This window comes from Amblyraja radiata, chromosome 5 (assembly GCF_010909765.2).
Source record: "Amblyraja radiata isolate CabotCenter1 chromosome 5, sAmbRad1.1.pri, whole genome shotgun sequence".
Lineage (NCBI taxonomy): Eukaryota > Metazoa > Chordata > Chondrichthyes > Rajiformes > Rajidae > Amblyraja > Amblyraja radiata.
The window spans coordinates 55,947,077-55,963,343 of NC_045960.1; the positions used below are offsets into that span (position 1 = coordinate 55,947,077).

Consider the following 16,267-nt stretch of genomic DNA (forward strand, 5'->3'; position numbering starts at 1 on the left):
AGAAGGAGTTTCTTCCCAGAGGCCATTAGGACTGTAAACTCCTACCTCACCAGGGACTAACTTTATTGTACCATTCTACTGGGCTTTTTTTAAATTGCTGTTTTTTTTCCCTTTTCCTTCCTCCCACAATATGTAATATGTAAAAGAATATGTGATTCTGTTCCATTCTGTTTGTTGTTTGTTTGTTTGTTTTTTGCACAAAGTCCACGAGCATTGCCACTTTTCATTTCACTGCACATCTCGTATGTGTATGTGACGAATAAACTTGACTTGACTTGAAATATGGTCTACGTCAGTACGGCCATATCAATCTGCATTAGTAGCCATCACCATCTGCACCACATGCCTATCTTCTCATTGGTTCAGACTGTATTTTTCCCACTGGAAATTAAGCAAAAATCCTTTTCAACATGACATTCTCTAGTCGAAGATAGACACACAAAAGCTGGAGTAATTCAGCGGGGCAGGCAGCATCTCTGGAGAGAAGGAAAGGGTGACATTTCGGGTAGAGACCCTCTTCAGACAACCTGATATCAGTGCGAATCGCAAGCAATATGCAAGAAAACTGCAGAGCTGCAGGAGCTGGAAATAGTCAGCACTCAGTAGGTCAGGCAGAATTTATGGAGTGGAAAGCAAACATTTCGAGTCATTGACATCCATTGGTAGCAGGTCATCACTTGAAGTGTTAACTCTATTCCACTTTCCAGAGATGTTGCCTAACCTGGTGACCATAATATTTTCTGTGTTTATTGCAAATTACACAGCTATTCAAATTGAAAAATCCTTGCTGCGGAGTAGTATCTATATAGGTAATACAGTTAAGATAGTGAATTCTTTGCTAATCTGAAAGTAAAAAGTTATTAAAGATAAAACACAAAAAGACAGTTTTACTTTGTCATCATATTAAACCTTAAAGCCTTAAAATTTTAAAATTGAGAAAATTAAGACTAATGAGATCACCAAAAACTTCCACATAAAATTATATCGGCCTACATTTTTTTTCTTGCATGTTAAATAACATTTAAACCACAGAAGCAGATCAACTTAACCCCCTCCTACATTCTTCAATGCAGTGTCTCTGGTTATTGTTCGTGTAATTTCTAGTGAAGCAGGAAAACAGAAACTAATTTGACATTCAGCTCCTCCTATATGTTCTATTTCACTTTAGAGACAACATCAAATGGAAGAATTCAACGAGTCAAATGCAAACTAAAAACGTTGTTATCCTCTGCCTTCTCCACTGCCTCGAAGAGGTCAAAAGCAAACTAGAAGAACACCACCTCTTCTTTCAAGCAAAACAAAGTGCAGGAGTAACTCAGGTAAGACAGTGGACGAATGGATAGCTGATGTTTTGCGTCACAACCTTTCTTCAGACAGAATCAATCAGAAAAAGGGACAGGCTTGAAATGCCACCTCATCAGCATTTGGTATCGCTGCTGTTATTCACTGATTGCAGCTCAGCCTACAACACCATAAATATCAATTGGGACCATATCTGAATTGCTAGACCTTGGCCACAGGGCCTCTGTCTGCAATAGGCTTCTAGACTTCTATATTGGCAGACTTAAATTGGTTAGAATTGGTCACATTTCATCCACCTGGAAACTTGTTTTCAGTTTCTTACATTGTCGGAGATGTGATTATTTTTCGGATCGCGTCTCTGGTCGCTCTGCAGCCTACAATCGATGGAGCTGGAAGTCTCCTCAGACTGACTTTGAGCTCCACCACGGGGCGTGGACTTAAAATCGGAGCCGATCCCTTATCTAGGATCGCTCCACCGCGGCCTGCAGACTTACGACCAGGAGCTCGCAGTTTCGGGAGAGGCTAGTCGGGAGCTCCAACGATGCAGAGGTTCGACCAGCCCCGGCGCGGGATCCGATCACCGGTGCGGGCAGCTGACATATTTCCCCCACCCGATGCAGGAGCTGATTGCCCCCGTTGCGGTGGGCCTAAAACGCCGCCGGCTACGGGAGTCAAGCTCGTCCCGTCAACGGAGGGCTCGAGGCCCCCGACCGCAGAAGAGCAAAGGGAAGAGATTGAACTTGTTTTTTCACATTTTCACAGTGATCATGGCTGATCAACCATCTCAGTATCATGTACCTGCCTTCTCTCCATACCTCCTGATTCTGAAGGGTCTGAAGAAGGGTTTCGGCCCGAAACGTCGCCTATTTCCTTCGCTCCATAGATGCTGCTGCACCCGCTGAGTTCCTCCAGCAATTTTGTGTACCTTCGATATTCCAGCATCTGCAGTTCCCTTTTGAACACCTCCTGATCCCCTTAGCCACAAGGACCACATCTAACTCCCCCTTAAATATAGCCAATGAACTGGCCTCAACTACTTTCTGTGGCAGAGAATTCCACAGATTCACCACTCGCTGTGTGGAAAAACAAAATTTCTCATCTCGGTCCTAAAAGACATCCCCCTTATCCTTAAACTGTGACCCCTTGTTCTGGACTTCCCCAACATCGGGAACAATCTTCCAGCATCTAGCCTGCCCAATCCCTTAAGAATTTTGTAAGTTTCTATAAGATCCCCCCTCAATCTTCTAAATTCTAGAGAGTACAAGCCGAGTCTATCCAGCCTTTCTTCATATGAAAGTCCTGCCATCCCAGGAATCAGTCTGGTGAACCTTCTCCGTACTCCCTCTATGGCAAGAATGTCTTTCCTCAGATTAGGAGACCAAAACTGTACACAATACTCCAGGTGTGGTCTCATCAAGGCCCTGTACAACTGCAGTAGAACCTCCCTGATCCTATACTCAAGTCCTTTGGCTATGAATGCTAACATACCATTCGCTTTCTTCATGGCCTGCTGCACCTGCATGCCTACTTTCAATGAATGGAGTACCATGACACCCAGGTCTCGTTGCATCTTCCCTTTTCCTAATTGGCCACCATTCGGGTTAGTGGCGGCGTCTAACGGCAGCGGCTCGACTACAGTTGTCTGTCTTTTTTTATTTTTGTCTTGTTAAATGTATGTCTTGAGTTCGTTTTTATTATTTTTTTTTAGCTGTGTATATGTGGGGGGTGGTGGGGGGGCTGTGGGGGAAACAGTTTAAATCTCTTCCCTGTGTGGGGACCCGACTATTCCCTGTCGGGTCTCGGATGTCGTTGGGCCTAACATCGTGGAGCCGGCCGAGACTAACCTGGGGGCTCCAGCTGTAGAGCCTTCGGAGCTGGCCAACTTCGGAGCGGGAAGAGCTGTGGTGGCGTGCGGCTGCGACCCGACTTTTGGAGTTCGGAGGCACCGGCCGCAGACCCGGTGGACGGGAACATCGGGAGCTCCAAGTCCCTGGTGGGAGACCGCTTTTCCGAGCTCCGCAACGACGACTTCTCCCGCTGGAATTGCGGGTTTAAGGACATGGAGCCGGGGCCTAACATCGCCCGGCGTGTCTTAAACGGCCTCAGGACTTACCATCGCCCGACGGGGGCTTTAACATCGGAGCCCCAGTTTGCCTCGACACTGCAGTTGGACTGCTGGACCACGGGAGAAGGAACAAAGGGAAGAGATAAAGACCTTGCCTTCCATCACAGTGAGGAGATGTTGGAGACTCATTGTGATGGATGTTTATGTAAATTGTGTTAAGTGTGGGTCTTGGGTTGTTTTGTAATGTAAAAAACTGTAGAAATTATATTTCGTTCAAACCTAGGTTTGAATGACAATAAATTGCATTCTATTCAGATAATAGTCTACTTTCCTGTTCTTGCCACCAAAGTGGATAACCTCACATTTATCCGCATTTTACTCCTACTCTTTGCTTCCTGTCTGCCAGCCAGTTTTCTATCCACATCAATACTGAACCCCCAATACCAAAAAATAAAGGCATGACAGCCAAACTCCTATAATCCAGAATGCAATTGTTCAGAACTCATGATAATCCAGCGTTTAGTTTATTCATTAGTCCGGAATGGAAGGCAGGGGACCAAAGTGATTGTGGGCTGTGCTGCAAGAATCAGGGGTCAAGAATGTGCTTTGGGTTTGAATTGTGAGGGTTATGGCCAGAACTAGGTCCCGACGGCTTGTTTATTGCCAGTTTCCTTTAAGTTTAATAAAAAATGTATTATACTCTTGTGTAACATGGGGAAAAAAGTTAAATAAAAGTAATTTGGGGTATTATTAGGAGTAATATCCAGAAATATGGAATATCTACTAGTCTGGCATCGTCACCCAGGGTGCTCATTTGTTCAGAGTTTAAGGATAAAGGGGAAATCTTTAAGGACTGAGATTACGGTACAGGATATTTAGTTGGATGATCAGCCATGATCATATTGAATGGCGGTGCAGGCTCGAAGGGCCGAATGGCCTACTCTTGCACCTATTTTCTATGTTTCGGGTCGAGACCCTTCTTTAACATCTTGTGATTTATGCCTCACAACATTTCTGTCTTGCAACATTTTTTCATCCTTAATGCCACATGACCAGTCAATATGACTAACTAGAATTTAAACAATAACTGACGAGTTTACCTCAATTTCATAAGTAAACTCTGAACCATCCAACATGAAGACCTTGCTCTGCATGAACTTTATCTTTTTCGGAATTTTCAGTGGAGACTTTTTGCTTGCATCTTCATCTTTCCAAACTTCTCCATCTTTGCTATTTTCATCCTTTTTCTCATCTAGTACCACCTCTTCATTGTCCATATCTGCATCCTTTTCCAAACTTTCTTCAGGCTTTTTCGCTTTATCTGTCTGTAAAAGAGTAGTTTTATATAATTAATTTGACTGTAAAGGATAAACACTACCCAAGTCTTAATCTAAATAGAGAGATTTATTTAAAGCACCAATATACTGCATTTCAAAATCAAAATCCCCATTTACTTTTGCTCCACCCCACAGTGCCAGAGACCCAGGCCCGTCCCCAGGCCTCTCCGGCACACCAGACTCCACCCCACACACTAGTGTCTAGGATAGATCTAGTGCAGAGCACCCAGAGGAAACCTGCGCAGCCACAGGTAAGACCCGAGGGCAGAATGGAACCCTGGCCCCCTGCATCTTGAGGCAGTAGCTCCACCAGCGACCCACACCACCCAGAGCCCAACCAAACCACAAACCTGCAGGAGATGCGGGAGCAAACAGCATCTGGAGGAAACGCATACAACAGGGAGAAACCAAGGTCAGGATCAATCTCAGATCTTTGGCGCTGTAAGGTAGCAACTACCACGACGCCATTGTGCCCTCCCAAGGTATTGTGTGTTTTGTGTTCATTACTGTTTATTGTGTAGGGTATGTTTATTGGCTGTTTTTCCAATATTACTGTACATATTAACCCCCCTACTCGGTTATAGCAGACAATCGGAAATAACAAAAACCATCTCATGTGGCATGCTATAGTGAGTTTATTGCATATACCCTATGACCATGCATTATTACAAAAGGCACACTTGCCAAAATAAAATTCCAAATTATCATACCAGAACTATTTCAAAATTATGGACACAGAAACTGCATGTGCTGGTTTATAATAACCATATATAACCATATAACAATTACAGCACGGAAACAGGCCATCTCGACCCTTCTAGTCCGTGCCGAACACGTATTCTCCCCTAGTCCCATATACCTGCGCTCAGACCATAACCCTCCATTCCTTTCCCGTCCATATAACTATCCAATTTATTTTTAAATGATAAAAACGAACCTGCCTCCACCACCTTCACTGGAAGCTCATTCCACACAGCCACCACTCTGAGTAAAGAAGTTCCCCCTCATATTACCCCTAAACTTCTGTCCCTTAATTCTCAAGTCATGTCCCCTTGTTTGAATCTTCCCTACTCTGTGGGAAAAGCTTATCCACATCAACTCTGTCTATCCCTCTCATCATTTTAAAGACCTCTATCAAGTCCCCCCATAACTTTCTGCACTCCAAAGAATAAAGCCCTAACTTGTTCAACCTTTCTCTGTAACTTAGTTGCTGAAACCCAGGCACCATTCTAGTAAATCTCCTCTGTACTCTCTCTATTTTGTTGACATCCTTCCTATAATTAGGTGACCAAAATTGTACACCATACTCCAGAATTGGTCTCACCAATGCCTTGTACAATTTTAACATTACATCCCAACTTCTAATAATAATAATAATGGATGGGATTTATATAGCGCCTTTCTAATACTTAAGGCGCTTTACATCGCATTATTCATTCACTCCTCAGTCACACTCGGTGGTGGTGAGCTACTTCTGTAGCCACAGCTGCCCTGGGGCAGACTGACGGAAGCGTGGCTGCCATTCTGCGCCTACGGCCCCTCCGACCACCACCAATCACTCACACACATTCACACACAGGCAAAGGTGGGTGAAGTGTCTTGCCCAAGGACACAACGACAGTATGCACTCCAAGCGGGATTCGAACCGGCTACCTTCCGGTTGCCAACTTCTATACTCAATGCTCTGATTTATAAAGGCCAGCACACCAAAAGCTTTCTTTACCACCCTATCTACATGAGATTCCACTTTCAGGGAACTGTGCACAGTTATTCCCAGATCCCTCTGTTCACCTGCATTCTTCAATTCCCTACCATTTACCATGTACGTCCTATTTTGATTTGTCCTGCCAAGATGTAGCACCTCACACTTATCAGCATTAAACTCCATCTGCCATCTTTCAGCCCACTCTTCCAACTGGCATAAATCTCTCTGTAGACTTTGAAAACCTACTTCATTATCCACAACCCCACCTATCTTAGTATCATCTGCATACTTACTAATCCAATTTACCACACCATCATCCAGATCATTGATGTACATGACAAACAACAGTGGACCCAACACAGATCCCTGTGGCACCCCACTAGTCACTGGCCTCCAACCTGACAAACAACCATCCACCATTACTCTCTGGCATCTCCCATTCAGCCACTGTTGAATCCATCTTGCTACTCCACCATTAATACCCAACAATTGAACTTTCTTAACCAACCTTCCGTGAGGAACCTTGTCAAAGGCCTTACTGAAGTCCATATATACAACATCCACTGCTTTACCCTCATCAATTTCCCGAGTAACCTCTTCAAAAAATTCAAGAAGATTAGTCAAACATGACCTTCCAGGCACAAATCCATGTTGACTGTTCCTAATCAGACCCTGTTTATCCAGATGCTTATATATATTATCTCTAAGTATCCTTTCCATTAATTTGCCCACCACTGACGTCAAACTAACAGGTCTATAATTGCTAGGTTTACTCTTAGACCCCTTTTTAAACAATGGAACAACATGCGCAGTACGCCAATCCTCCGGCACTATTCCCGTTTCTAATGACATTTGAAATATTTCTGTCATAGCCCCTGCTATTTCTACACTAACTTCCCTCAATGTCCTAGGGAATACCTGGAAACTTATCCACTTTTATATTTCTCAAAAGTGTCAGTATTTCCTCTTCTTTGAATCTCATAGTTTCCATAGCTACTCTACTTGTTTCCCTTACCTCACATAATTCAATATCCTTCTCCTTGGTGAATACCAAAGAAAAGAAATTGTTCAATATCTCCCCCATCTCTTTTGGCTCTGCATATAGCTGTCCACTCTGACTCTCTAATGGACCAATTTTATCCCTCGTTATCCTTTTGCTATTAATATAGCTGTAGAAACCCTTTGGATTTACTTTCACCTTACTTGCCAAAGCAACCTCATATCTTCTTTTAGCTTTTCTAATTTCTTTCTTAAGATTCTTTTTACATTCTTTATACTCCTCAAGCACCTCATTTACTCCATGCTGCCTATAATTATTGTAGATCTCTCTCTTTTTCCGAACCGTGTCCAATTTCCCTTGAAAACCATGGCACTTTCCAATTTTTACTATTTCCTTTCAACCGAACAGGGACATAAAGATTCTGTACTCTTAAAATTTCACCTTTAAATGTCCTCCATTTCTCTTCCACATCTTTCCCATAAAACAAACTGTCCCAATTTACTCCTTTTAAATCCTTTTGCATTTCCTCAAAGTTAGCCTTTCTCCAATCAAAAATCTCAACCCTAGGTCCAGTTCTGACCCTCTCCATAATTATATTGAAACTAATGGTATTGTGATCACTGGTCCCGAACTGTTCCCCAACGCATAAGAACAATAAAATGCTGGAGCAACTCAGCGGATCAGGCAGCATCTCTGAAGGACATAATTATGCTGCACAAATCCTCTGCCTTATGAAGGTTCATGTGGAACAAACGTTTTTGTGGAGAACAGGTCGCATCTGTCACCCAACACCTTTTTGTCACATTTACCACTGCAAGAAGAATCTTCATTAAATTTACTGTTCTAATTCACTTTTTAATACAAGTTGAATTCACATAAAATTCCAACATTATTTTTAACTCCTGCCATTACAAATTTAATTTTAATTTAAGTTAATACCGATTTACCTTTTCATTTGGACTCTCACCCCAAGCTTGGCAGTTTCAGATTGGCTCTTCTCTATGAACCTCCAATCATTACTCTCAAAATCGTAGTTAACTTTTCATCTTGGGTATCAAGAATCTGAATTCTCTTTCTCTTACATTCTTGCACCTTATAGCAATTATTTTCCCTCATTCACTTTTATCATTCCTAGCTCAAATTTGTAAATGACAGCAGTACAAAATATAATAACCGCAGCCCTTTATAAACAATAAGTGTTCACCGATGATATGGAGCAATTGACAATGGTGATACATTGACATTTATGCAACTAAGTTGCAAGACTGTCTATAAATCTGCAACAAGATAATAAAAATAAAACCAAGTCAAATAAGCTCGCAGTTATACAACTACCTCCTCACCCGAAGAAAAAAACCATTCACACAAGTGGCTTTAGCCTTGATCACTCTCCACCACAAAGAATGACTACCTCATGGTAAGAATCCACCATTGTGGCCCACCACAATGAAGTTTACAGGACCAAGGAAAACCGACCGGTAATGTTAAATGCCCGCTAAACTTTATTATAAGAAGTTCTCTGGCTTCTTAAAAGTGCCTCCACTCCTCCCCCCTTCCTCCTCCCTCCCCCCACTATGGCCTAATTCTATTCCTATAACGTGAACTTGTGACTTTATTTTTTAAATTGTTCAATGCACAAGATAGGCTTGTAACGATATATTGATAAAATATCAATCATGTTCAAAAACAGCTTTATAACTATTTTTTCATGTAATATGCACTTAAATACGTCTCCCAGCACAATTCTCGGAGCATAAACTCTAATTCTTCAAAATACTTTCATGCACATCAATTTTCCAGAAGTATCTCACCTTTCTTCAGGCGTCATTGCCCTTACATCAGCTAATATGAAGATTGCATTTACAACAACTATATTACAATGAATTGGCCCCATAGCAGAAGCATCCACGTCGCAGGGCTGGAAACTGGAAGTATTCTGAGCTAATTCTGCTACCACCATCATCTACTGCGACAAGTGATGGCTCCCACTGATTGTCACCGGAAGCTTGTGTCCTTTTCAGGACGGACGATGACAGCGAGGTCAACATTTGTAACACGATGGACACGAAAAGAAGTCGACAATGAATTGCATCAGGCAAGAACCCATATTATTCAAGTTCAGTTACCCTGCCTAAATTGCTTGCAGGTGTCAGCTTGCATCTCATTAATGAGAGGCAAATAATTATGGATGTGTAGACTTTAAAGTTTTCGACCAATGAGGCGTTCTTCACCTCCGTGTTGGATCTATTGCAGGCTGATCAATGCACACCTATCACTACAAGGAGTCAATAGTACTTTGTTAGTATTATGTATAAAAATCGAAGAATGTTAACTAGAGGGACATTAGCCTTTTCTTGTCTAGCAATCTTCACGCCTCCAATTAAAAACTATTTACAATAACAAACTGTGAACACTTTTTTCTCATTGAGATCATTCATTGTGCCCCCCCTCATAATGAACATCTGCATAAGAAATACAGCATTGCAGATTAACAGAAGGTCCACCAGCGTCATAAATAAAATAATCAGATTGACAAAATATCTGTTCCCAAGGGCGGCACGGTGGTACAGCAGTAGAGTTGCTCCCTTACAGCACCAGAGACCCGGGTTCAATTCAGATTACGAGTGCTGTGTGTATGGAGTTTGTACGTTCGCCCCGTGACCTGCGTGAGTTCCCTCCGGGGGCTCCGATGTCGTCCCACTCTCCAAAGACGTACAGGTTTGTAGGTTAATTGGCTTTGGTAAAATTGTAAATCGCCCCTAGTATATGTAGGGTAGTATTAGTGTACGGTATAATCCCGGGTCGGCGGGGATTCGGTGGGCCGAAGGGCCTGTTTTGGAGTGTATCTCTAAACTAAAGTATAGAGGTCTGACAATAAAACACTCAAGCATGAACTTGAAATGACAGGTCCAACTTGGCATCATGTTCGGCATGGACATCGCGGGTCAAAGAGCCTGCCCGTGTCTTGTCTGGTTCTACGTTCTAATCATTTTCTCTCTGTAAAAATGCTGCCATAGCTGTGCATTTCCCACATCATCTGTCTTTTCAGATTTCCAGAATTTGTGGTATTTTGATTTTAGATTACATATTTGTTCTGAATTTAATTTTTCGCAAAATCATTGTTCTTTGCAATGTCACAAAACAAATCAGCAAATTGTCAGATCTCCACAAAATATACATTCTAAATATAGATGAAAATGAAATGTTTGACAAAATTGTTATTTTTTAAATGATATAAAAAGGTGAAAAATAATGTTGGAGCATTGGTCTATGACAAACACATCAGTACAGCATAACTGGAATTAAAACTAGAAATTAAAATCAGTTTTATCATACCTGTAACTCTGCACTGTTCAATGAATACTGCTCCACTATTTCATCTGTCTTGCTCTCCTCTGTTTCCATTCCTTTCACAACTTCATTTTCTGATGTAGACTTCATTAACTCTGGCTGTTCATCTTCGGAATTTCTGTCTTTAGTTTGAATATCCTCCTCGGCTTCTTTTTCTTCTGTAGTTTCCACCTGGGACATTGATTTTGGCTTTTTAAGCCAACCAGGCAAAAAACGAAACAATCCTTTACCACCCGTTGGATCCTTTTTATCACTACTAGAAGGAGTGGACTGGGTACTTGCATCTGAAATTGAAGAATTAAACTCCTGTTCTTTCAGGGGTTGTGTTGTGGATTCAGGCTGTTCATCTTCCTGGATTTCTTTTTCTGCTTCCTCATTTCCATTGCTGGTCTTGTCCGGATTTGATGCTTCGGAATCATCTGGTTCAGTTCCTTTTGATTCTTCGTTTACTTGAATTGCAGATCCCACTTCAGTCGTCATGATACAAGGTTAAACTGCAATTTTAAAAATAATATTTCACTGTTAGAAAAATTTAAGAAAATTGCTGAATTTCTAAATTAATATTCTAACTTGATCCATGTAAAATATTATCAAAATCTCAACTATCTTCTAAAAAAAGATAGTTCTTTAGTAAAACAAATTAGGTTTGGATGTTTGGTACATAAACATTAGACATAAACATAAACATACGTCAGAACGCTGTTCCTGGATTACAGCTCGGCTTTTAACACCATTCGCCCGGGCAGGCTGACTGAGAAGCTGACAGACCTAGGCGTCCCGACTCCCACCTGCAACTGGATCTTGGATTTCCTGACTGAAAGACCACAGGTGGTGAGGATGGGGAGGAGGGTGTCTGCAGAGCTCACCGTCAGCACAGGATCACCACAAGGCTGCTGTCTCAGTCCCAAACTTTTCACCCTGTACACACACGACTGTGTCTCCACCCAGGAAAATACCATCATTATTAAGTATGCGGATGATACCACCATCCTGGGCCTCATCAAGGGGGGGGACGAGTCGGGCTACAGGAGTCTGGTGAACGACATTCTTGCCTATGGTGAGGTGAACGACCTAAGCCTCAACACAGACAAGACAAGAGAAATAATAATGGACTTCAGAAAAAATCCACCCCCCCTGCAGCCCCTTATCATCAAGGGGACTGTGGTGGAGAGGGCTGACAGTTACAGATACCTGGGATTACAAGTAACATCAGATCTGAACTGGACTTTGAACACTGCTGCCACAGTGAAAAAAGCCCAGCAGAGACTGTACTTCATCAGGCTGCTCAGAAAAGCTGGTCTGCACTGTCGCCCTCTCACCCAGGTCTACAAAGGACTGATAGAGAGCATCCTCACCACAGGCATCACGGTGTGGTATGGAAACACCACACAGACAGAGAGGAAGGCTCTGCAAAGAGTCATAAAGACTGCAGAGAGGATTATCAGAACGGAACTCCCCTCCATGGACACAATCTACACACAGCGCTGTCAAAAAAGGGCAGAGAGAATCATCAGAGACACACTACATCCAGCTCACTCCCTGCTCAAACACAAAAACTGCACATACAACCTCAGGCACAGACGAGCGGACAGCATCGCCACAAACAGAACACGCTTTTTTTAAGAGCTTCTTCCCTGCCACAGTGAGACTCTTGGCCAAAACAAAATGAACTGATGTCCTGACCTACCTCATAGCATATCATATTATATCATATTATATTGTCTCCTGGGCCTGTGCAATTTACAATGCAATCGACACTTTTATATAGGGTTTGTGCAATTTACAATGTTCTCACTTTCCCCTTTATATAGGGGTTTAGGCACTTTATTTTTAATTTTTAGAGAAGTATATGTTTTTATAGATTATGTGTCTTTCTGTGTGTCTTTTTAATTTGACTTGACTTGACTCTCTGAACAACCGCACAAGAGTTCCTATGTGTGTAAGCACAAATGGCAAATAAAGTTTTTGACCTTTTTTTTAAACCTAAACAATAGCCTCTCCCAATGATGCTACACAGAGTACTTTCAAGATCAGTTAGTGTGGCACTATAAGGCACTTTCTCAATAGAAATAGTAAAACACAAACCAACAAAGGACATACTTGCCGAGCTTATGTAAAGGTCGAGCCGAGCAAAATGAGTGCTTAATTAGAAAGTCTTATAATTTATTTAATCGGAAAAGATTGCAAATCTACTCCAGTAACGAATACATAATCTACGTCCTACAGGGAACAGATTGTGATAGCTTCATATTTACAAACATAAATGGGATCGAGTTGCGAGGTTGACACGGTCTTAAATGTGGACAACTGGGGTGAATTGGGAAATGCATGGCAGATCAGAAGTAAATAAATGCAAATCAGAAAAGAAAAAGGTACATTATTTAAACGTGTGTGGCGTCAGCCTATACACAGACCACTTATGGTCGAACCCTCGTCAGTAGGTACGACGTCATGGGCTAGAGGGAGTGTCCTGCTACTTAAGGTTATCTCACCTCGAGACCCAAGCAGTCCACAGGTAGCTGAGCCCGAGAGAACAACCTCGCTCAGCTACAGCAGCAATGAATATTATGTAAGCGGACCAATGTAACACCTGAATAAACTATCGTTTGAACCTGCCGGACGTCTGGCCTTATTCACCACGTTTGGTGCCGCTACACGTGATTGATTAGGAAATGTTGAATTACAAAGTGCACATGCGTGCCCTCGTGCACCAGTCACTGAAAACAACCAGGTGTAACAATGAAGTGATGTAGCAAATGGTGTGTTGAACTTCAATTCAGAACAGAGGCAGGTATATTTTGCGACAGTTAGACAGTGCTTTGGTAACAGCACTCTTAGGCAAGTGAGAACAACTTTGTTCCCTTTATCTAAGAAGGATATACCCAGCAGATACAATTAAAGTTCACCATAATAATTCCTGTGACAGGACTGTTGTGCAAGAGATTAGGTTGAGTAGGTCTGCATTCACTAAGTTTAGAAGAATCAGCAGACATCATTGAAACACAGTAGTTTCTAACGGACTTTCCCGCTTTCCCGGCTGCGGAGTCTGGTACAAGGGGTCAAAGTCTCAGATTATAGGGCAAACCACCACAAATCTATGAAATTCTATTACTGAAGGCAGTGGAGGCCAAGTCACTGACGATATTTGTGGTGGTAAATAGATGTCTGAACAGAAGTTGCATGAAAGGATATGGGGAGATAACAAATTATTGTTTCTTCTGCAGACCCAGTACAATAGGAAAACTCAGCTGCAGGAAGAGCAAGGTGGAAAGTGGTACCATATACAATAGTGGAACAATGATAAAAGCCCAGCAGGTCAATTTTTTGATAATTATCTCAGTCCCTCAGTGTGCTAAAATTGCTTATCCAAAGCCAAAATATATTCAAAAGCATACCAACTACTTCCACAATGCTCCACTCAGGGGAAAATGGATCCCGTGTTTCTTTTACCATTGATTGAATTAGTTAATTGATTCAAATAAATAGCAGCAATACTGATGAGAAAATAAAAATCAGTTTATTTTAACTATAACCTTTTTAACCACGATACACAAGGAAATAGAGGACTGGTCTCTTCCAGTGGCAAGGAGGTCAGAGAATCAAACATGCATTTTATGTGATTGCCAAATAATTGGGAAACAAAAGGAAAAATGTAAAACAAAAACAACAACAACAAAAAATCAGCTGTTCATGCTTTGAAATGAAGATGATAGAATTCAATAACAACTTTAAAAAGATAAGTGGATAAATACTTGAAAGAAAAACAAGTTAGTGATATGTGGAAACAGTAGCAATGCGAGAACAAACAGACCACCCACTGTGTTACTTGGCTCTAGGATTCTGTGACAATACGAGGACATTTCAAATTTAAAGCATTCTGCCTTGGTTGTTCATTGGTTGTGAATCATTCCAGTTTTCAGAATGTTTTAGATCCTTGCTTAGATAAAGTACGCTTCTAAATTACATTTTCCAACATCTCAAAGTAGGTGGCAATTAACTGGCAACCTAGTGCACAGATCACCAACACCAACTGAATTTGCGGGTTTGGTTCATTTGAGGTTCAAAAGATCATTACTGCAAACATAACCTTTCTATAGGGTGATTTCACGAAAGGTCACTGGATCATAGATCCTCACCCACGTGACCGCAAAATTTAACAGGGGTACAAACGTCACTTCCAGTACATGTTATTGATGCTAGAAACACGTACTTTCAAACTCGCTAAAAACCGCGAAAACGGCCCGTTTTTGAGCTGTAAATAACTGTGCCAGTCGGGGTGACCGTGAGACACAGCTTTCTTACTTTAGAGTCCAGAAGATAAAGAAAAACGAAGGTAAAGACAAGAGAGCGCTGAAGGGAAAATAACAGCGGAAGTTGTTGGCCGTGCAGATATAAAGACCGAAAATATCGGGAATTATCGCGTTTGCTCACTGCATTTCATCAAAACTAAGGCATTATTGATGTTTTGATGAAATGCAGCGATAAAATCCCGATATTTTTGATCTTTATATCTGATATTGCAGGTCACCAAATACTCTATTAAACTTCCATGGGTGCACGGTGGAGAGTAAACTGACTGGTTCAGAACTCAAATGCCAATGAACAGAGGAGGCTGCAATGAGTGATGGACATTTCCCAGTCCAAGAAGCATTGGCCCAAAAATAGTGACCTCCCCACCATCAAAGGGATGATTAATATTAGCTGCCTTCTTGAAACCGCACTTCCTAAGACTCCGCCATGCTCTTATTTCACTACTAAAAAGATACAGGAAATCAAGAAACGTTACTTCTGAATTTAAGAACAGCTTTTTCCAGCCTCTGTTAGACCACAATGTACAATCATGAACTACTATGGACTTTGTACAAGGGTTGCACGACATACTTCAGCAAGCACTATTATCATCTGGTTACTCCGTATAACTGATAAATATACAATAGATATGTTTGTTTTATCATATTAGTGCACCTGTAAAAGCAACAGAAAATAAGAATTTCATTGTTCTGTTCCCAATGCAAATGATAATTAAATACTCTTGATTCTTTCCAATATTTTTTACTTCAGTTGGCTTTCTAATAACTGCAATATTTGTGCTTTTGCAACCTTTCCTGGAGTTGGTTAGTAATGTGTAAACTAAAGGCCAACTCGACATGCTGGAAAAACTCAGCCAAGCAGCAAAGCGAAAAAAAAGATCTTGGAGAGGCTGTCTGGTGACTTTTCTTAATAGTTTTGAATTATTCCCACAAACTCTCCTTTTTCAAGTCAGTTGGGAGAGTCAGAGGCCATGGTCTGCAGAGTAGAAAGATGAATTCAACCTTTCATTTTTACTAGCAGGAAATACCAAACTTAAATTAAGAGGAAAATTAGAGATTGTGTAACATGTGCGAATTAAATAAATTATCAATTCTTTCAAAAGTTGCATGCTTGAAAATTGAATTTCACCCAATACAGTGCACCAAAGGATCAAAAGTCGATTTCCAACTCCAAAGAAAAATCATGAGACTGGCTGC

At 41.5% G+C, this 16,267-nt stretch overlaps 1 protein-coding gene across 19 annotated transcripts in view; it reads right to left on the minus strand.

The window, feature by feature from the left end:
* Positions 1–16,267, minus strand: part of epb41l2 (erythrocyte membrane protein band 4.1 like 2) — a 122,839-nt gene that overhangs the window by 68,926 nt on the left and 37,646 nt on the right. For 16 of the 19 annotated variants that reach the window (XM_033021273.1, XM_033021272.1, XM_033021262.1 and 13 more), the window contains exons 2-4: positions 10,746–11,254; positions 10,446–10,450; positions 4,468–4,699 (exon numbers count right to left, since the gene is read on the minus strand). In XM_033021273.1, the coding sequence (XP_032877164.1) occupies positions 4,468–4,699; positions 10,446–10,450; positions 10,746–11,240 (732 nt within the window). In that variant the 5' untranslated portion in view covers positions 11,241–11,254. The remainder of the gene's footprint in view (positions 1–4,467; positions 4,700–10,445; positions 10,451–10,745; positions 11,255–16,267) is intronic. The other 3 variants (XM_033021259.1, XM_033021271.1, XM_033021268.1) reach the window with 1 other exon arrangement.